We start from the raw sequence: 22,846 nt of genomic DNA on the forward strand, positions 1-22,846 counted from the left end.
ACTTCAAGACATATTTTAGCGGCGATCGATGTCTTTCAAAATTACTGCACTTTTCTTGTATCCCTGGTGCTTTCGACTGGAAAACCGTCGTACACAAGCATCGTACAAGTTGGCACTCCGAGGTGGGTGGGGAGCAAGAAGGTGAACTGTGGTTTATTTTTATCAATAGTATCGCTTAAGTCGACGCTAGAGGCCGTCTTGACCTTGTTGTAGGGTATGAATGATTCGTTCATTGTTGAAGACCCTACACCAACTGTCAAGATGAAGAACAGGAATAAAAGCCCTGTTCATTGATAATTGTCTATGTTTTCTATTGTGTGCGATTTTGTCCCATGTACATTTACTCCATATCCTTTCATTTTCTATTAGTCTGAGTTGGCATTATAGACGATCCGAGTTGACTTATAAGACGGTCCGAGTTGACTTATAGACGATCCGATATGACTTCATAGACGATCCGAGTTGACTTATTGACGGCCCGAGTTGTCTTCCGAGTTGTCTTTTTTTTTTTTGGTAGACGGTCCGAGTTGTCTTCGGGCCGAGTTGTTTACCACCTAAATGAAGTCCTACATAAAATAAAAATATAATTTATGATTTGATGCATGCAATACAATAAAATAGTAAATAATGAATAGATGTAATTAGTTTTATATTTCAGATTGAAATAGGATATATATTTATTGCATACAATTTTTCTATTACGAAGAGCATCATGCATTTTATATAACAAAAATGGCTGCGCCCATGAGAAAAACTTTTCACAGAAAATTTCACAGTTTATTGAACGATAAATCGCAAATTTGGCAAGCTAACAGAGACAATTTTTCAAAGATACAAAATAGATCATTTCAAACAAGATCAAAATTCTTTCCAATGAGAATATCCTTAAAAGGTGGAATTCTTGGCACTCTGACGGTTGCTGGAGCCATTACCTTGGGAAACTTAGCGCAGAAGAGTATTAGGGTACATGCAGCTGTCAAGGAGAGACTAGAATTAAAGCCTTCAAGAGAAGTATGTTACAATTTCGGAGACCTCCTTTTTTTCTAGCACATGTATCCGAACACCAGTGACGAGGGCGGTCTCACTCATTAGCGACAAGAACTGAAGAAGCATCTTCTTCTTCTTCTTCAGTTATACAACAAAACTTCAGGATCAAGAAGCAACAAGAAGAAAAAGAGAAGAAAAATAGTGACAGAAGACAAAATTAGAGACAAGAAGACAAATTTAGCAACTAGAAAATTTACATACTATTAAAACAATAGGTTTATAGAAAAAGTACAACTTTACAGTTGATAATTTGCGGTTTTATAAAGTTTTAAATTTTGTTTTATTTAATAACACTACAGTTGACTTGTAATAAATTTTTAGTAAAAAGTATTGTATAACATGATTTTTTTAAAGTATGTATCAATCTGAACATTTTTTAACAATCCCATGTTCCATCCTATATATCATGTATATACACAACAGCCCGTGTGGATTTTGCTTTTTCCACCGGCCCACCGTGGGCAGTCCACCCGTGCCCACTCTAGCTATAATCTCTTTTTTGTAAAAATATTGATTACAAATGCTTATCTGCTTTTTTCAAGTGATTGTACTTGCAAGTTTTTAGATGAAACAAAAGAAATTGAATGCCCACTCCTACAGGTGGGCAGAGTGGACAAGGTACAAATTTTGCCCACCAGGTGCCCACTCCCATGGTGGGCCGGTGGACAAAGCAAAATCCACCCGAGCTGTAGTGTACATGTACTGTACAGGAGGGTAGTAATGCCCTTTACCTTCAGGCGTCAAACAGTCATTTTAGGCTACCGTTAGCGTCAAATTGGTTAAAAATTTACCGTGATTCGTCAAAATATCCTTATCGTGATTCGTCAGAGGTCTCAAATAATTATCGTTACCGTTATTTTTGGAAAAAATTTAACGTGATTCGTCAAAATCAGTCGATTTTTTTATCGTCTAAAAGAAAGTGTACATTTTATCGTCATGCACCAAAAATTACCGTTAACGTCATTTGGCAAGAATTTTTACAGTTAATCGTCATTAGGGTACCCCCATTAAGACCCTCATACAGTATATCAACCTTGTTCGTGAAATAAATAAAGACTATATTATCTTATAATTTGGTTTCGAACCTTTGATATATCAACCATGCCAACTCTACATATTATCGATTCATGCATTTATACACTAAACTGTAAATAAATCTATTTAAACATATCCTTGATAACAAAAAATTCTTTCTTGAACAAATGAACACTGAATGTTTATTTTCCTTTCTTAGTATCATGAAATAATGAAAATTCACATATATTTAAAACAAAATTTTCTTTTCTCAGTATCATGAAATAATGAAAATTCACATTTTTTTAAAAACAAAACCTCACACACTTTTCTGCATGTTTCTACATCTATCATCTATTTACCATGTTTACTTCAAATAATCATTATTTAGATATCTGACATATCTTGACGCTAAATTTATTTTGTTGTCGCTAAATTATTATTCTTGTCGCTTTTTGGCGTTTGTTGTCTCTTCTTGACAGTTCTCGTCGCTAATTAGTGAGGCCTGTGACGAGGGTATACATTACTCTGTTACTGTGTTGAAAGATCTAATACTAAGCCTCTATGGATTCATAGTTGTGGCCATGTAAATTATTTTTTTAATTCAAGCATATTTTAACTTCAGAATCTGTTGAAAAAGAAACCATAATACGGAAACGTTGGTCCTGTTGTTAGGGATTGTAGTTGTGATGTCATTTGCAATGTAAACAAAGAGACACTATCATCAGATAACATTTTTTTTGTATCAAAGAATTATGAAAATGAAATGGTTATAAAACGCTGAAGATACATGTACATGTACCAAGTCGGCTTGTTATTCTTATGAGATACTGAAATCTAACTGATTGATCAGGTGAGTTTCCCAAGAGAACACTGATTTAGAATCGTATGTTTAATAAGCTCCAGACTCATTCTAAAATGTAAGGCATTTAATTTAATTGTTTAGCTGGCAGTATTCTTTCAGTAGTCAAAAACAACAAATTTACGGGAAACAATTTGATGCTCCTTCCTTTATTTTACTCAACGTCCTGTGACAAACGAGACCAGAAGAAGCAGTAAGGGGAATTACTGAAATAAGTGATTTATAAAATCACTTATTTAACATGTTTATCATTAGTAAAATTGAAAAAAATGAACCTTTTGCTTCTTTTAAGTAGCAAGGTTGATGCCCTTGATGCAATCATTCATCTGTAAATTCTATATTTGTTGAAAAAATGCTATAATGAAAGCTTTACATAATGAACTAATACTTTCTTAACAGATTTTTCCAGAAGTGGGAGTATTTTTCCTGTAAAATTCAAGGTTCCATCCAACAGATTATGTAATAAAATTTTACTGGTCCCGATCAAAATTTCACTGTTCGGGGGTGTTGAAATTAGTGGGGGTAATTAATATAATAATACTTAAAGAAGTGATTTTTTGGAAGAGAAAAGAGGTATGATACTTAAACAAGTGATTTTCATGTCATTATCCCAAATTCAGTATAAGGTCATCACCTGACATGACCTGTCATCCTATAAACACAGATGTCGGTTCTGATAATTTTAGCAACATAATTAGTCCCTGGATCATTAGTATTAAAATTGAGAATGGAAATGGGGAATGTGTCAAAGAGACAACAACCAGACCATAGAACAGACAACAGCAGAAGGTCACCAACAGGTCTTCAATGCAGCGAGAAATTTCCTCACCCGCAGGCGTCCTTCAGCTGGCCCCTAAACAAATATATATACTAGTTCCGTGATAATGAACGCCATACTAAACTCCAAATTGTACACAAGAAACTAAAATTAAAAATAATACAAGACTGACAAAGGCTAGAGGCTCCTGACTTGGGACAGGCACAAAAATGCGGCGGGGTTAAACATGTTTATGAGATCTCAACCCTCCCCCTATACCTCTAGCCAATGTAGAAAAGTAAACGCATAACAATACGCACATTAAAATTCAGTTCAAGAGAAGTCAGAGTCTGATGTCAGAAGATGTAACCAAAGAAAATAAACAAAATGACAATAATACATAAATAACAACAGCCTACTAGCAGTTAACTGACATGCCAGCTCCAGACTTCAATTAAACTGATTGAAAGATTATGTCTTCATCATATGAATATCAGGCACAATCCTTCCTGTTAGGGGTTTAGTATCATACCATCATAACATATATGAGAAGAACATAACCCGTGTCATGCCAACAACTGGTTTTTAAAATAAATGTGTTTAGTGCCGATGCAAAGACCCTATAAGTGAATCAATATTAACGCCAAAATATGCAATCTTTAATGACCTGACAACAGTATCGTAACTATATCCCTTCTTAATAAGTCTATTTAAAGGTTTTGTTAGCTTCAGAGGTGAATACTGACATTTTTGTGCTTTATAAAGAATATTTCCATAAAAAATTGGATGTGAAATACCTGAACGTATAAGAAGTCTGCATGTTGAGCTATATTTACGAATGATGTCCTTATATTGTATATTTAAAGCTACAATAAAATTAAATCACTTAGTCTAGTGATTTATTTGTACTACTTAAATAGGTTATTATTCAAGAAAGACAACTTTTACTTCCAACATTTCTGGACAAAATGTTACTTGAATCTGTGATTTAGAAATCATTCATTTAAGTAATTCCCCTGACTGAGAAAGAAAGAGATTTCTGCACAAATGCGGTAAACTGAAATAAATTAGAAAAAAAAAGTTAACAATTTTGAGGTCATTACTATATTAATTTTTTTTTATGTCATTGTATGTGTAGTAATTTAAAAATTCTGGGACTCATAATCCAAGCAGGTCAAATGTAGGTAAAAAGCTAAGATTTGCCAAGGTTAGGAATGTGTATGAGTAAAAATGACATGTGTTCTGTGGTCTGTCACATCACTCAATGTCTTTTGAGTTTGACTTATCATTTGTAGCACATAAATGAAAAAAACAAATATGACAAACAGCTACTTATGTCAACCACTGAATTACAGGCTCATGATTTGGGACAGGTACATATAGAATGTGGCTAGGTTTGTGAGTGCTCAACTCTTCAGAAACACGGTACATTGGTGCAAAAGCAAAACAAAAGAACAAACTGACATGACTGTAAAATTCAGTTTTTACTTACAAATGGACACATTTATTTTAAAACCAGTTGTTGGCATGATACAGGTTATGTTGTTCTCATATATTTTATGATGGTATGATACTAGACCCCTAACCATGCTAACTGGAGGGATTGTGCTTGATTTTCATATGATGAAGACATAATCTTTCAATCAGTTTAATTGATGTCTGGAGCTGGCATGTCAGTTACTGCTAGTAGTCCTTTGTTAATTTATGTATCATTGTCATTTTGCTTAGTTTCTTCTATTACCTATTCTGAATTTCTGACATCAGACTTGGACTTCTTTTGAACTGACTTTTACTGTGCGTATTGCTGTGTGTTTATTTTTTCTACATAGGCTAGAGGTATAGGGGGAGGGTTGAAATCTCACAAAACATGTTTAACCCTACCGCATTTTTGCGCCTGTCCCAAGTCAGGAGCCTCTGGCATTGTTAGTCTTGTATGTTTTTTTAATTTTAGTTCATTTATTTGTTTTGGAGTTTAGTGTGACGTCCATTTTCACTGAACTAGTGAACTGGTGCGGGATTTTCTCGCTGTGTTGAAGACCCATTGGTGGCCTTTGGCTGTTTTCTGCTATTTGGTCAGGTTGTTGTCTCTTTGACACATTCCCCATTTCCATTCTCAATTTTAGTTTTTTTTGGCAGTTAACTTTTACAAAAATGTAGACACAGCCAGCATATATTTTAAGGAAAACAATGCAATCAGCATCATCTAATTCTTTTTTGTTTAGTTACAAAATGTATTAATATATTGTGCTATTTTTGTTGTTGTTGATGACATCATCATGGAACATGGATATAAATGTACATACATATATCATGTATATGTGTAGTAATTTAAAGAAGGGAACATATTCACAAGACAGAGTCAAACAGATTTATATGAAAAAAAGTCTTGAAAATTATCAATCCTGAAAACATATCAATTCAATAAATCTTTTATGAAAGTTTTCTTTCATTGCAGGTCTGCAGAACTAAAGAAAAGGTGTATGACTTGACACACATAACATGTTTGTTTATATATGAGTACATGTTTCTCTTCTACAGGTTAGAGTCCCAGAAGCAGACTATGGGTTGAAGCTGACAATGTATCAGTTTACTAGCTGTCCATTCTGTTGTAAACTGAGGTCAGTCCTAGATTACTATGGATTTTCCTACGACATCATTGAAGTCAACTCTGTGAATAAAAAACAGATAAAATGGTCAGATTATAAGAAAGTACCAATCCTTGTATGTGAGGATGTTGGAAAGAATGGCTTTTTAGTAAGTTCTTAAATTGATTTTATGTAAATTTATTCTTATTTTGGAATAATCAATTGACTGATCATCAATGTCATTTAGGATCTTCAACTTTACAAAGATACATGTATTTGTCATAAAGCATGGAAAATGAAAAAAAAACTTTATTGATATTATGTGACCAAAGGTGCTCTCCTGGATTTGCCTTCACCAGGAATGCTAAAAGCCAAGGTATAATGTCTGAAACACATGAAGAGCTGTATGACCAAAAGGGACCTAAAAATAATAGTCAATTTTACTCAAAGGATTTGGAGCCTTAGTTATTAATAATTTCTAAACATGTGCTAAACATGCTAAATTTATCAGCAAAAAAATTTAAGAAAGTTTTACTGAAGAACTGATAACTGACTACTTCTGAATATTTGTACAGGACATGAAAATAGTTATGAATTGTAGTAATTAGAATTATATCAAAATAGAACATAATAACTGATAAGAAATGAGTAGGAAAACATGTCCCTTTAGTCATGTATGTACATGAATAAATTAATCTGCAATGCTGTATTCTGAAAATGCATGAAATACTTGCCATTGGATGTTTAACAAAAATAATCAATCAGATATATTACTGTAAGTCTTATGACTGAAAATACATGCTGAGAAATATCTTTAAAAATATACTTTTACATGTGTAATTACATAACTTGGTGAGTAATGCATTTCACTTATTAAACTGGGAATTGCAAGGAAAAATATATATATCACAAAGTCTAAATGCATTTTTCTCAGAAAATATACAACATTCCAAGATCATTCTGCTTTCACTTATATTAAAGTTGTTGAGTCAAAAAGCGATCAGTATTTGAATAAGAATGAGGCCAAGTGAGCTTTTCTCATCACTTGGCGTCCGTCGTCCGTCGTCGTCGTCCGTCGTCATTAACTTTTACAAAAATCTTCTCCTCTGAAACTACTTGGCCAAATTAAACCAAACTTGGCCACAAACATTATTGGGGTATCTAGTTTAAAAAATGTGTCCGGTGACCCGGCCAACCAACCAAGATGGCCGCCATGGCTAAAAATAGAACATAGGGGTAAAATGTAGATTTTGGCTTATATCTCTGAAACCAAAGCATTTAGAGCAAATCTGTCTGGCGTCGTCCGGCGTCGTCCGAAGACACATTGGTTTTCGCACTCTAACTTTAGTTTAAGTGAATGGATCTCTATGAAATTTTACCACAAGGTTCAATACCACAAAAGGAAGGTTGGGATTGATTTTGGGGGTTATGGTACCAACAGTAAAGGAATAAGGGGCCAAAAAGGGGCCAAAAATAAGCATTTTTGTAACTTCCAGACATAACTTGTGTGTTAGTGTATGGATCTCTCTGACATTTTACCACAAGGTTCCATATCACAAAAGGAATGCTGGGATTGATTTTGGGGGTAATTGCCTCAAAATATTAGGAATTAGGGGCCAAAAAAGGGGCAAAAAAACAAGCATTTTTCTAGTTTCATGACAATAACTTGTGTGTAAGTGCATGGATCTTTCTGAAATTGTACTACAAGGTTCCATATCACAAAGGAAAAGCTGGAATTGAGTTTGGGGGTAATTGCTGAAACGTTTAGGAATTGGGGGCCAAAAAGGGGCCAAAAATAAGCATTTTTCTAGTTTCCAGACAATAACTTGTGTTCAAGTGTATGGATCTCTCTGAAATTGTACTGCAAGGTACCATACCACAAAGGGAAGGCTGGGATTGATGATGGGGGTAATTGCCTCAATATTTTAGGAATTAGGGGCCAAAAAGGGGCAAAAAACAAGCATTTTTCTAGTTTCAGGACAATAACTTGTGTGTAAGTGTATGGATCTTTCTGATATTGTACTACAAGGTTCCATATCACAAAGGGAAAGCTGGGTTTGAGTTTGGGGTTAATTGCCCTAATTGTTTAGGAATTTGGGGCCAAAAAGGGGCCAAAAAACACATTTTTATACGACCGCAAAAAAATTTTTGTGGTCGTATATTGGTATGACGTTGGCGTCGTCGTGGTCGTCGTCGTCGTCATCGTCCGTCGTCGTCGTCGTCCAGCGTCGTCGTCCGAATACACATAAGTTTTCGCACTCTAACTTTAGTTTAAGTGAATGAATCTCAATGAAATTTTACCATAAGGTTCAATACCACAAAAGGAAGGTGGGGATTGATTTTGGGGGTTATGGTACCCACAGTTAAGGAATTGGGGGCCAAAAAGGGGCCAAAAATAAGCATTTTTGTAACTTCCAGACATAACTTGTGTGTAAGTGTATGGATCTCTCTGACATTGTACCACAAGGTTCCATATTACAAAGGGAATGCTGGGATTGATTTTGGGGGTAATTGCCTCCAAATTTTAGGAATAAGGGGCCAAAAAGGGGCAAAAAACAAGCATTTTTCTAGTTTCATGACAATAACTTGTGTGTAAGTGTATGGATCTCTCTGACATTGTATCACAAGGTTCCATATCACAAAGGGAATGCTGGGATTGATTTTGGGGGTAATTGCCTCCATATTTTAGGAATTAGGGGCCAAAAAGGGGCGAAAAACAAGCATTTTTCTAGTTTCATGACAATAACTTGTGTGTAAGTGTATGGATCTTTATGAAATTGTACTGCAAGGTTCCATATCACAAAGGGAAAGCTGGAATTGAGTTTGGGGGTAATTGCCCAAAAAGTTTAGGAATAAGGGGCCAAAAATAAGCATTTTTCTAGTTTCCAGACAATAACTTGTGTTCAAATGTATGGATCTCTCTGAAATTGTACTGCAAGGTACCATACCTCAAAGGGAAGGCTGGGATTGATTTTGGGGGTAATTGCCTCAAAATTTTAGTAATTAGGGGCCATAAAAGGGCAAAAAACAAGCATTTTTCTAGTTTCAGGACAATAATTTGTGTGTAAGTGTATGGATCTTTATGAAATTGTACTGCAAGGTTCCATATCACAAAGGGAAAGCTGGGTTTGAGTTTGGGGGTAATTGCCCTAAACGTTTAGGAATTTGGGGCCAAAAAGGGGCCAAAAAACAAGCATTTTTCTAGTTTCAAGACAATAACTTGTGTTCAAGTGTATGGATCTCTCTGAAATTGTACTGCAAGGTACCATACCACAAAGGGAAAGCTGGGATTGAGTTTGGGCCAATGGGGTGATGAATCATAAGGGGGTTCAAAAAAATTTGGGGGATTTTTTTTTCTTTTTTTCATACATGTAAACCTCCCGACGGGAGTACAATAATCCCGTTTTCAGGGGTCTCCTCCCGACCTCGCGTTGAAGAGAAAAAAATCCTGTGTATGAAATCTGCCCAACATATCATCTCAGACATCTGGTGTAACTGACATCACCTGAAGTTATATTTTACCTGTAAATCAATTAACATGCATAATTATATGGCTTCACTTGTCAGCTTGGGTGTCAAACATACTGGTAATCAACGATTTTTACCTCAGGCTAACTGCCGTTGTGTAATAAAAACTTTGTGTATTTATTGGGTTACTTCCCCTGATTTATCCTGTTTTAAGTTACTTTCCTTTAAATAATGTAAATTTTTAAAAGAATATAAATAAAATATAAATTGAACAAATAATCATAAAAGGATGGTAATTAAATGATTTTAAATGTCTTAGGACAAATCAAAAAATAATAATTTGAAAATTATTTGAGGGTTCTATACTTTCTTTCAAGGCTTAAATTGAATTCATATAATAACTATGACCCCTGTTCTAATTTTAAATGAGTTTCTGATTATTCAAATAAAATCTAACTGCAAAAGCAGATAGGTAAACAAATGATCTGATTGCAAAGTTTGTCCTATAGAATAATGATATAAAAGATATGAATTGAAAAATTTAAAGAACATACTAAAAAAAAAGAATCTTAGATTGAACATGTAGAATATTAAGATAAAGAAACTTTATAAGTACAAGGGTACTATAAACATAATACATAATACATTCGGATTGAAAGTTGAAGAAAACACACTTTAAAAGACAATTTTTACAGCACACAGTTACATTTACGACAAACTTTATGTTGATTAAAAAACCTCCTGATCTGAGTCCTAATCTCCTGACCAAAATTTTCCAATCTCCTGATCTGAGTTTCACAGTCCATCACATGTATGTTTTTTTCTTTAAAATTTTCCATTTTAAATTGGTTATTTCTGATGTATATATAAAAGCAAATAATAACGATATGGTTTGAATGGGTAAATTAAAAAATTTTAAGTTCTTAGACCACTTTCATTCTGTGTGAGAAACCTATGCTGTGTCAAATATTTAATTACAATCCAAATTCAGTGCTGTATCAAGCTTGAATGTTGTGTCCATACTTGCCCCAACTGTTCAGGGTTCGACCTCTGCGGTCGTATCAAGCTGCGCCCCAGCGGAGCATTTTATTCTAGTTTCCAGACAATAACTTGTGTTCAAGTGTATGGATCTTTCTGAAATTGTACTGCAAGGTACCATACCACAAAGGGAAGGCTGGGATTGAGTTTGGGGGTGATGAATCATAAGGGGGTTCAAAAAATTTGGGGGGGGATTTTTTTTTTTTTCCTTTTTTTTCTTTTTTTTTTCTTTTAAAATTTTCCATTTTAAGTTGGTTATTTCTGATTTATATTTAAAAGCAAATAATAATGATATGGTAGGAGATACACACCAAACAGGATGTGTAAATTATTATATAATAAGTATTGTGCAATAGCAAGAAATTTTCAATTGCACGGTATTGCACAATAGCAAGAAATCTTCAATTGCACAGTATTGCGCAATAGCAAGAAATCTTCAATTGCACAGTATTGCGCAATAGCAAGAAATATCCAATAGCACAATATTGCGCAATAGCAAGAAATTATCAATTGTACAGTATTGCGCAATAGCAAGAAATATTTAATTGCACAGTATTGTGCAAAAGAAGATACTTTGTATAAATTGCTTATTTCTTGACCAATTTCAATGGGGTTTTATTCTTGAATTCTTGGGGTTCTTTAATATGCTGAATCTAACCGTGTATTTAGTTTTTGGATTTTGGGCCCCGTTTTTTAATTGGTCCACATTGAGGTCCAAAGGGTCCAAAATTAAACTTTGTTTGATTTCATCAAAAATTGAATTATTGGGGTTCTTTGATATGCCAAATCTAACCATGTATTTAGATTCTTAATTTTTGGTTCCGTTTTCAAATTGGTCTACATTAAGGTCCAAAGGGTCCAAAATTAAACTTAGTTTGATTTTAACAGAAATTGAATTCTTAGGGTTCTTTGATATGCTGAATCTAAACATGTATTTAGATTTTTGAATATGGGCCCAGTTTTCAAGTTGGTCTAAATCGGGGTCCAAAATTAAACTTTGTTTGATTTCAACAAAAATTGAATATATGGGGTTCTTTGATATGCTGAATCTAACCATGTATTTAGATTTTTGATTTTTGGGCCCCGTTATCAACTTTGTCCACATTGAGGTCAAAAGGGTCCAAAATTAAACTTTGTTTGATTTCATCAAAAATTGAATTCTTGGGGTTCTTTGATATGCTGAATCTAACCATGTATTTAGATTTTGGATATTGGACCATAATAGGTGAATGTCCAATTTAAAATTTTTAAGTTCTTAGACCACATTCATTCTGTGTCAGAAACCTATGTTGTGTCAAATATTTAATCACAATCCAAATGCAAAGCTGTATCAAGCTTGAATGTTGTATCCATACTTGCCCCAACTGTTCAGGGTTCGACCTCTGCGGTCGTATCAAGCTGCGCCCTGCGGAGCATTTTATTGGTTATTATCTTGAATATTATTATAGATAGAGATAAACTGTAAACATCTATAATGTTCAGCAAAGTAAGATCTACAAATAAGTCAACTTGACCAAAATGGTCAGTTGACCCCTTAAAGAGTTATTGCCCTTTATAGTTTTTAACCATTTTTCGTAAATTTTTGTAATCTTTTACAAAAATCTTCTCCTCTGAAACTACTTAGACAAATTTAACCAAACTTGTCCACAATCATCATTAGGGTATCCAGTTTAAAAATGTGTCCGATGACCCTGCCCGCGAACCAAGATGGCCGACATGGCTAAAAAATAGTACATAGGGTAAAATGCAGTTTTTGGCTCATATCTCTGAAACCAAAGCATTTAGAGCAAATCTGAAGAGAAAAAAAATTGTTCATTAGGTCAAGATCTATCTGCCCTGAAATTTTCAGACCAATCAGGCAACACATTGTTGGGTTGCTGCCCCTGAATTGGTAATTTTCAGAAAATTTTGCAGCTTTTGGTTATTATCTTGAATATTATTATAGATAGAGATAAACTGTAAACAGCAATAATGTACAGCAAAGTAAGATCTACAAATAAGTCAACATGACCAAAATTGTCAATTGACCCCTTAAGGAGTTATTGCCCTTTATAATCAATTTTTTACAATTTTCATAAATTTTGTAAATTTTTGTAAGTTTTTACAAAATATTTTCCACTGTAACTACTGGGCCAAGTTCATTATAGATAGAGATAATAGTAAGGAGCAAGAATGTTCAGTAAAGTAAGATCTACAAACACATCACCATCACCAAAACACAATTTTGTCATGAATCCATCTGTGTCCTTTGTTTAATATGCACATCAAGGTGAGCGACACAGGCTCTTTAGAGCCTCTAGTTTAGAGATGTAAGCTGTAATTGTACGAAACCAATTCAACCAGAGGTCAACAGTATCATGAGTATGGCTACCTCTAAACTAATTATTCTTTTTCTTTTTTTATGATTTCAGCAACTAAATGATTCAACTGTGATAATAAGTATTTTACAATCCTATCTCCTGGACAAATCACAGAGTTTGGAGAAGTTAGCCTCATATTACCCAGCACTGGAAGGACAAGATGAGAAAGGGAAGAAAACTGTTGAGTATCAGAATAAATATTTTCTTATGTACCAGCAGGCTGAACTTACAGATAACAGAACCAAAGAACAATATGAGTAAGACAATTTTACAATTTGCTCACTTAATTTTTTGGTGTTGGACTATTGAAAAATATATTTGTTTTATTATTTATATCTATAAATATTATTTGATGACACTGTTAAAAATCATCACCACTACAAAACATTTTAACATATATACTTAGGAGAGTTAAACATTACATTAACTTTGGGGAAATATATCTGGTTTTAGAACTGACTTTTCAGCAGTTACATTGCTTTTTAGGGCAAATGTTGATAGATTTATTTTCCTTTTAATTTTTGATTAGATTAGTTGACCAATATATCCAAGTGAGCTTGAAATTAAACATTTAATTAAGGTTGCAGTCTTGTAATTGACTGTTCCATAGGCTTACATGCAAAACTGCTGATCTTTGAAAAAATGTTAAAATAAAATGCTACATAGAAAAATTTTTTCATGTGCATATCATGTATGTAGTAATGTGAAATTGTGATTTAATCGAAAAAAAAGTGGGTCATGCCATGACGAATAAATAGTTGAAGTCAAAACAATTTTTTTCTACTTTCTGTTTGCTGTTTTTACTAGGCCGCACCACTTCCAATAAACATGATATCCTTCCACTTTCCTGGTTTGATATCCCCAAAAAGATGCAAGATTTTTTTTAAATCTAAATATATGTTTCAACTCAGCATAAACTTCTAATCAAACAGAAAAAATTGAGTCCAGAAAAAAATCCAGAAAAAAATGGACTATTTTATTTCACGCCATGTTTTGACATGCACCGGAAACTTGAGTTGTAATACAAGACTGGTACCTTAAATGAAAAACTTGAGAGCTTTCTTTTGAGCAGTTTTGATATCTTTATTGAATATCTAATATACATTTGGGTCATTTTGACAAACAAAATGAGAGTTATTTGTGAAAGATAACCATAATGTTGATAGTAGAAGTGCGATTGAGTAATGCAGCGTCTTGTCACATATTTATGTATCTTTTAAATGGATTTTTTGTTGAGGCTGCGACTTCTGTTGCAGAAAGCTTGACATAGGCATAGTGATCTGCCGTCGGCGGTGGCGGCATTAACTTACTACTTAAAAGCTTTATATTTTAGAAGGTGGCAGACCTGGATGCTTCATACTTTGTATATAAAGATGCCTTTTGTTATGAAGTTTCTGTCTGTCATATGTCCATTGTCCTTGACCTCATTTTCATGGTTCAGTGACTACTTGAAAAAAAAGTTCAGATTTTTTGTAATGTTAATTTCTCTCTTATTATGAGTACAGTAAAACCTGTATAAACCGGCTGGCTAAGGGACTATGAAAAAGGGCCGGTTTGGACAGCGGGTACAAATATCGTAATAATCTATTTATTTAATGTCAATATTTGTGTGAAAAACTGCGACATGAACATTACACGTGTTCCCTGCCTTTTCAACACTTAACCATGCATGATCGTAGTTTAAAGGCATAGTGTTCACCGACTTTAGAAATTTCAGAAATTGGTTGTCCTTCGAATTTAAAAAAATAATATTTTAACTTTTTTTAACATATCTTTGTATGTCAAATCAACCTCGGTAGCATCAGTCTCCGACTCGTCAGTTTTACCTTCACTCTCAGTTTATTGTTTTCATTTGCATCAGAATCCTCGTGATGTTTGAATTGTTCAACGAGATTTTCATTTTACTTTCATCGTTCAATTCCTACGTTGGTATAGTCGATTAAAAAGCAAGAATTTAATCAAACGAAATTTCATCATGATCGAAACACTGTCATACAATGTACAATACCTCTAAACTCTACAATGGAATGTCGTCATCTGAGACTTCTTCGTTATCAGGGTCATTGGTTTTGGGGTTCACAACCGTTAACCAGCATTTTGAAAACATGATGTATTAAAATTTCTTACTTCGTTATTTGAAAAATTTATTATAGTTACAACGTAAGTTCAATATGATTCGGCGTTTCTTTTATTTTATTTTAATTCAAATTTAATAGTGTTTCAATAGCTCAGCAGTTTAACACCTTAGCCTGAAAAACCATCTTGTATAAACAATTTTATGTTTTGATTGCATATCGATCAATACTGTTATCATGTTAAATTAATTGAACAAACCTGTTTTGATAGGTAATAATTAATGTAATTAAGAGTATTGGGACTGTATAATTAGACCGGAATTCGAAATACACAGGGTCTGGTTTACAGAGGGTATTTTTACAAAGACTTTGAAGAGAAAAAAATGGGACTTCAATTTTCGGCTGGAATGAACAGGAAACTGGTTTATTCAGAGTCCGGTTTACCCAGGTTTGACTGTAATACGATAACTGTATTAAGTATGTGCGTACCTTGAAAGGTCCTTATGCCTGTCAGACTGTTTTCATCTGACCTCAGCCTCATTTCATGGATCAGTGAACAAGATTAAGTTTTCAGGGTCAAGTCCATATATCAGATAATATAAGCAATAGGTCTACTATATTTGGTGTATGGAATGATTGTAAGGTGTACATGTCCAACTGGCAGGTGTCATCTGACCTTGATCTCATTTTCATGGTTCAGTGGTCAAAGTTAATTTTTTGTGTTTTGGTCTTTTTTTTCTAATACTATGTGCAATAGGTGAACTATATTTGGTGTATGGAAATATTTTACAATGTACATGTCAGCCTTGCAGGTTTTATTTGACCTTGACTTCATTTTCACAGTTCATTGCTCAGTGTTAAGTTTTTATACAGCCGCAAAAAAATTTTGCGGTGGTATATTAGTATGACGTTGGCATCGTCGTCGTCAACCGAAGACACATTGGTTTTTCGCACTCTAACTTTTGTTTAAGTGAATGGATCTCTATGAAATTTTACCATAAGGTTCAGTACCACAAAAGGAAGGTTGGGATTGATTTTGGGGGTTATGGTACCAACAGTTAAGGAATTAGGAGCTAAAAAGGGGCCAAAAATAAGCATTTTTGCAACTTCCAGACATAACTTGTGTGTTAGTTTATGGATCTCTCTGACATTGTACCACAAGGTTCCATATCACAAAGGGAATGCTGGGATTGATTTTGGGGGTAATTGCCTCAAAATTTTAGGAATAAGGGGCTAAAAAAGGGGCAAAAAACAAGCATTTTTCTAGTTTCCTGACAATAACTTGTGTGTAAGTTTATGGATCTTTATGAAATTGTACTACAAGGTTCCATATATCAAAAGGGAAAGCTGGAATTTAGTTTGGGTGTAATTGCCCAAAATGTTTAGGAATTTGGGGCCAAAAATAAGCATTTTTCTAGTTTCCAGACAATAACTTGTGTTCAAGTGTATGGATCTCACTGAAATTGTACTGCAAGGTACCATACCACAAAGGGAAGGCTGGAATTGATTTTGGGGGTGATGAATCATAAGGGGGTTCAAAAAATTTGGGGGGGAGGATTTTTTTTTCCTTTTCTTTCTTTAAAATTTTTCCATTTTAAATTGGTTATTTCTGATTTATATATAAAAGTAAATAGTAATGAAATGGTCTGAATAGGTAAATTAAAAAATTTTAAGTTCTTAGACCACATTCATTCTGTGTCAGAAACCTTTGCTGTGTCAAATATTTAATCACAATCCAAATTCAGTGCTGTATCAAGCTTGAATGTTGTGTCCATACTTGCCCCAACTGTTCAGGGTTCGACCTCTGCGGTCGTATCAAGCTGCGCCCAGCGGAGCATTTTATTGTGTTTTGGTCTGTTTTTCTAACTATAAGCAATAGGTCAACTATATTTGGTGAATGGAATGATTGTAAGGTGTATATGTCTGTCTGGCAGGTATCATATGACCTTGACCTCATTTTTATTGTTTCATTGGTCAATGTTAAGTTTCATGGTTAAGTTTGTTTCTTAGATACTATAAGTAATAGGTCAACAATATTTAATGCATAGATTGATTGTAAGGTGTACATGTCTGTCTGGCTTGGTTCATCTGACCTTGACCTTGACCTCATTTTCATTGTTCATTGGTCAATGTTAAGTTTTCCTGGTTAAGTTTGTTTCTGTTATACTTGTAGTAAAGCTTTATATTTAGGACTATCCACATAAAATCAATGGTCAGTAAAGTTGTCGAGACATTTCAGCATGTGCACGCTTGTTTTTAAATGCTATCATTCTGTAGTACTGGATTAAGAATTTAAAAACGTTGTTATTTTTCACCTTACAAAAAAAATTAAATTAACAAAAATTTTATCTTTTTTTTTAACAGAGAGGAAAGGAAGTGGAGAAGATGGACAGATTCTGATCTTGTTCACATGCTGTCTCCTAATGTTTATCGTACACCCAGCGAATCCTTGGAGACATTCAGACATTTTGACAAAGTTGGTGAATGGGAGAAGAATTTCAGTAGTTGGGAGAGAACAGTTGTTATCTATGTAGGAGCATCTGTTATGTGGGTGATGGGGAAAATCATCAAAAGAAAGTAAGAACATACAAATAATCCTTATGTTTTACTTGTTTTTAGGTTCCCCTGTTCTGTTTTTCTTTTTCTACCAGTTCAATGGGTAGCCTAGTTTTGAATCACTAATTTTGTAAACATTATGAATGCAACTGATTATCTTCTTATATCATTGGATTCTACTTTCTGCTTATGAGCTTTATTGTAAAACAAAAGTAATGGCTAGTCCTCTATGTTACTCATGTGTGGATAAGTGGAATAACGTTAAATGTAAGTGATCATTAGCTAAAGTGTGCCTAATGAATTTTTGGAGGACATATGCATTTTTAATAGCAAAATTTTTAAGACATATATTTAATGCATTGCAATTCTAATAAAATATATAGATAAGACTATATAATTAGATTTCAATAACAAGTATTTTCAGATAACATTTTTTTTTACTGAGTAGAAACTATCAAGAGTGATTATATATATATATAATTAGTCAGACACCAAACTAAAGAACATTGAATAGTTTGAAATGAAAATATACCTCATAAAGTGTATAAGAGTTATATAAATAAAAGTATCATATATTTTTATGGAAATCATAACATTTGCAGACATAATTATATAAACATTTGTTTTAAATCTTACAGAGAGATTCAGTGGTAGATGGGCGATTTTTTTTTATCATATAAAGAAGTTTAAATGGTACTTTTAAACATGGATGATTGTTTCGTTTCATTTACTTACCCTACTTTAAGTTTGCATGGACAGATTGGTGAGTTTTTCACAACAAGATATATTAACTTACTCCCTGATCCTTACCAAAACACACTTAACCAGTTTATGAGATCACGTTCATCCCCTAAGAACTGTCTCAATGGCCTTGTGGTTGCCTGCTCAGGATGTAGATAAGTTCAGTATATGGTTGAGTGAACCAAAGACTTCAGAATTAGTATCTATGACTTCTTTACTAAGGGTGCAGCATTTAGGAGTTTGAAAGACCATTGATAATCTGTTTATCGCTGTTTTGCTTTTGACTTTGTTGATGTTTACATTGACAACATGACATGAGCCCTTAGTTTCTGACGATAATTATCTATCACAAGCGAGTAGCATGATATGATATGAAAAAATTATCACAAAAAAAGATCAAAGGAAAAATTCACAAAATAGCAGTAATGTATTATATTACTTATACATTGTAGATATGGTCTGAAAGATGAAGTACGAGACTCATTGTATGACTCGTGTCGTTTATGGACAAAAACAGTAGGGAAGAGGAAATTCTTAGGAGGAGATCAACCAAATCTGGCAGACCTGGTAAGATTCATTAAATTATTGGATTAAATTTTTTTAAAGAAGAAATATTTTCCTTTGATATGCCTGAAAGATACCGGTAGTTAACTAGTGGGTTTATACAATATGTTTTTTTTAAACCAAAACAAAGTCATTAGTATGTAATGTGAGTGAAAGGTTTTTTTTATTTTTTTTTCTATATATGTAGGAAAATAATAGATAGACATCTGCAACTTTTTGCTTGGGCTGTTCCATTAAAACATACATGTACTTTGATATATTAACTCTTATTGTTTAACATTTTCCTATCACGAAAATGTAACTACAATTATGAAATTGACTCTTTTAATGGTTTCCAAAGGAATTATGTGCAAATGTCGTCTAACATTCATTTCTAAAGTATTATACCTAAGGACTATTCCAGAAAAAAATCTATATATATATGGGGTTAGGGGGGGGGGGGGGGGGAGGCAATTTGTTTCGTCACCCGCCACCCAGACAATTGTAACAGAGAATCATAGTGCATTATAGTATGAAAAGTTGCTCGGACACCCATCACCCATGTATTATTAATATAAAGTTCTTTCCAAGCCTCCAATAATAGCCCAACACTGGAAAACAAGAAAGATAATCCTTGATGGTTTCTGCCATTGCAACATTGTCAAATACTTTTTACTTTAAGCCTATTTATAAATAATTACTTAAAATTTAGAACACCCCTCCCTTTCTAGAAAACGCTATGCTACAACTGTGTTAATAAAAATTTACTTATTTATTACAATTTCATTGATATTTTATAAACAGTTAATATTTAGATCATAAGTATATAAAATATAATGCAATATTTACAATTAAGTTAGCATAAAAATAATTTCAGAGAATATTAACACTTGAAAATTAAAAGGAATGTAAATAGGATGGATGGATTGTTGTTAGCTTAACGTCCAGTGGAAATTAATTAGGCATATGTTTTGAATTGAAGAAAATGTGCTTTCTGAATACTTTACTTCAGCTAAAAAAGTTTGTACATGTTATGCCCTGATGTACATGTAAAGTTTGTGATAAGGGCAGTTTATTGTGGACCCACTATGATAAGTCAATGATATTTGGTATGCAGTGGTATTAAAATTTGCATATCTTATTTCCACAGAAATTATTTGGCCGTGTACCTTAAGTGATGGTTCATTGACTTAGAACATTTTACATGTTAGAATATTGCTATTTAAATTTCAACATTTGCATTTAACAATCACTTTACAAACAAGGGACATATCTATATGTCAACAGTTATTTTTAGGTTTTAAGAATCATAAATTTTGATTTTCAGATGTGTTATGCTTCTCACAGTTGTTAGTTTTTTTTAGTTCCCCTACTGACGAAGTCAAAGGGGACTTTAGATTTGCACCACGTCTGTCTGTCTGTCTGTCTGTCCATCCGTCAGTCCGGCAAATCAGTTTTCAACACTTTTTTTCTTCGTGCTTAAAGAAATTGATTTGATATTAGTGTATTGTTTTATCATGACAAGTTACAGATCAAGTTCAAATTTTGTTCTGGTGTGATGATTTTGTGCAGAGTTATGGTCCTTGGACTTCGAAAATTCACTTAAATAATCAGTTTTCCACACTTTTTTTCGTCATGCTTGAAGATATTGACTTGATATTTGTTATATAGTTTACACCATGACAAATTATAGATCAAGTTAGCATTTTGTTCCAGTACAATGATTTTTTAACCGGTAGGGGACTGTATTGCCATGCAATACTCTCAGAATACTTGTTTACCCTGGTTTTGTATGTCCTTTAATTTTAACTTACAATTTGTATTTACCCCTTGGTACCCATCTACTTTTATTGTGGTAATGTACACTGGTACTTTTTTTTTGTGTTATCATATATTATGTAAATACATAATCTAAAAATGACTATATATTTCTAGTCTGTGTATGGTGTGCTGACATCTATAGAAGGATGCCAGGCTTTTGAAGATACCCTTAACAACACAAAGATTGGACCCTGGTTCTATAGAATGAAAGATGCTTGTACAAATCATAAAGGAAGCAGTTCCTCTCATCACAGTTAAAATTTGAAGTTGACTCGGAACAGATGTCTTTCACTATTTAAATATGTCATGAAATCATGTTTTGATGTGCTGCAATGTTTCTACGAGTTCTTCTCTAGCAGTCTGTGTATTGTTTGATTATAACACTCAGTATTTCCAAATATTTTAAAATATTACTTAGAGGACCAGTTATTTTCTCCTACTGATACTCATTATATGTTTTTTGTTGTTATAATTTAAAGCATGATTACCAAAAGTTATTTTCTTAAAGCCTGAAATTGTAATTAGATTCACCGTTAAGTATGCTTAGAATTTTATACTTTCTTAGGATATAAATGTGAAACTTTTACAGCTAAGAAATGTCTGATTAATTTGTTATTGTTCAAATGGAAAACAGAAAAATTAAAAGGATTTTGATACAATGAAAGCAAAGGAAAAATTTTCCGCCACAAAGTTTTTATTTTTTACTCAATTTTGAAGTTTATAAAATGGAAACATCCCAATTACAAATATTCACAAATATTAATAAGTTACATCCGAAAGACAAATTTTCTTGTTTGTGCCTCTTTTATTAACTTCAAGTGGCCAGACAAATGACCACTGACCGATTGTCTGTGTCTATTTCGCATGAAAGACAATCTTAGTCCATTAGATGATTCAAATTACATTAAAATTTACATGTAAAATTCTGGAGATTTTTGGAATAAACATCAGACATTAAAATGTTGGAATTTTTTTTCTCTCCAATATTGTGATCATATTGTATGTAAAAAAAGAAGATATTTTAAATTTTCCTACTTCTCAATTCACAAATCACGCTCTAATTTATTAAAAAAAAAAAGATTCCTATTATTGTTGCAAAAAAATTATTCCAACAAAATTTATAGAACTTGTCAATTTTAACCATTATTATCTCCATGGTATGATACTTCTAATTCATTTGCTTTGCAAATAGTTTAGCAGTACAAGCATGTTGTTTGCATAATGATATAGCGAAAAAGTGTACTATATGTGATCGAAAGATTGCTTTCTTATTTATTTTTGTGAAAAAAGTTATAATACTTTTTGTCGCAATAACCAATTTACCTTCCTTGTTTTGTTTTGTAATAGAGAAAGTGATCAGTTGTCAAACAATGAAAATGAGACTGAAAAATAATTGTGTAAAGAATAAATATTGATTGATTATCATTTACATCTTATTATTTATAGTCATGCATATAGATATGTTAGAAATAAACACCCAAGCTTTAGACACATGCTTTATGAATAAATTATGTTCTCTTTTGAGTAAGATTTCAATCTTGATTCCAATTTTTGTCTCCCTGCGAGGAAAGTCGCTGAAAGCAAGACATAGGTATTGCCTTTTCTGGTGACAGTGATGACGGCGTCAACAATTGTTAAGTTTTTCTGCTTAAGTTAGTGTGAAAGGAACTACTTGTGATAGATCATTGATATTTTATGAAGATGCATTTCTATCAGTACATATCAGTTTGACAACAATTTTGAGGCCTTGCCCCCTAGCCATGGTCCAGTGACTTTAATTTAATTGGCCATTTTCAATGATAAGTTTTCTGCTTAAATTAGTTTGATAGGAAGTACTTGTGATAGATCAATGATATTTTGTATGAAGTTTCATTACTATCAGTACATATCAGTTTGACGACTATTATAAGGCCCTGCCCCCTAGGTTATGGTCCAGTGACTTTCAAACAATTATCAATTTTCAAAGTTAAGTTTTATGA

General features: G+C 33.1%; 1 protein-coding gene across 1 annotated transcript; it reads left to right on the forward strand.

Moving 5' to 3' along the window:
• Nucleotides 1-724: 724 nt before the first annotated feature.
• Nucleotides 725-22,292, forward strand: LOC127729186 (prostaglandin E synthase 2-like). Its single transcript, XM_052236874.1, has 6 exons — nt 725-1,011; nt 6,219-6,434; nt 13,183-13,388; nt 17,571-17,783; nt 18,956-19,070; nt 20,982-22,292. Exons 1-6 carry the CDS (start codon nt 733-735, stop codon nt 21,123-21,125), a joined length of 1,173 nt encoding a protein of 390 aa, XP_052092834.1. The 5' UTR covers nt 725-732; the 3' UTR covers nt 21,126-22,292.
• Nucleotides 22,293-22,846: the final 554 nt, after the last annotated feature.

The sequence above is a fragment of the Mytilus californianus genome, unplaced genomic scaffold, assembly GCF_021869535.1.
Source record: "Mytilus californianus isolate M0D057914Y unplaced genomic scaffold, xbMytCali1.0.p SCAF_2, whole genome shotgun sequence".
NCBI classification, from domain to species: Eukaryota; Metazoa; Mollusca; class Bivalvia; order Mytilida; family Mytilidae; genus Mytilus; species Mytilus californianus.

Bases quoted from the DNA above. Each gene is read 5' to 3' on its own strand.
- LOC127729186 (XM_052236874.1), top strand. From the start codon at position 733: ATGGCTGCGCCCATGAGAAAAACTTTTCACAGAAAATTTCACAGTTTA. The intron at 6,435-13,182 runs GTAAGTTCTTAA...TTATGATTTCAG, and splicing joins TTGGAAAGAATGGCTTTTTA to CAACTAAATGATTCAACTGT. The intron at 19,071-20,981 runs GTAAGATTCATT...ATATATTTCTAG, and splicing joins AACCAAATCTGGCAGACCTG to TCTGTGTATGGTGTGCTGAC.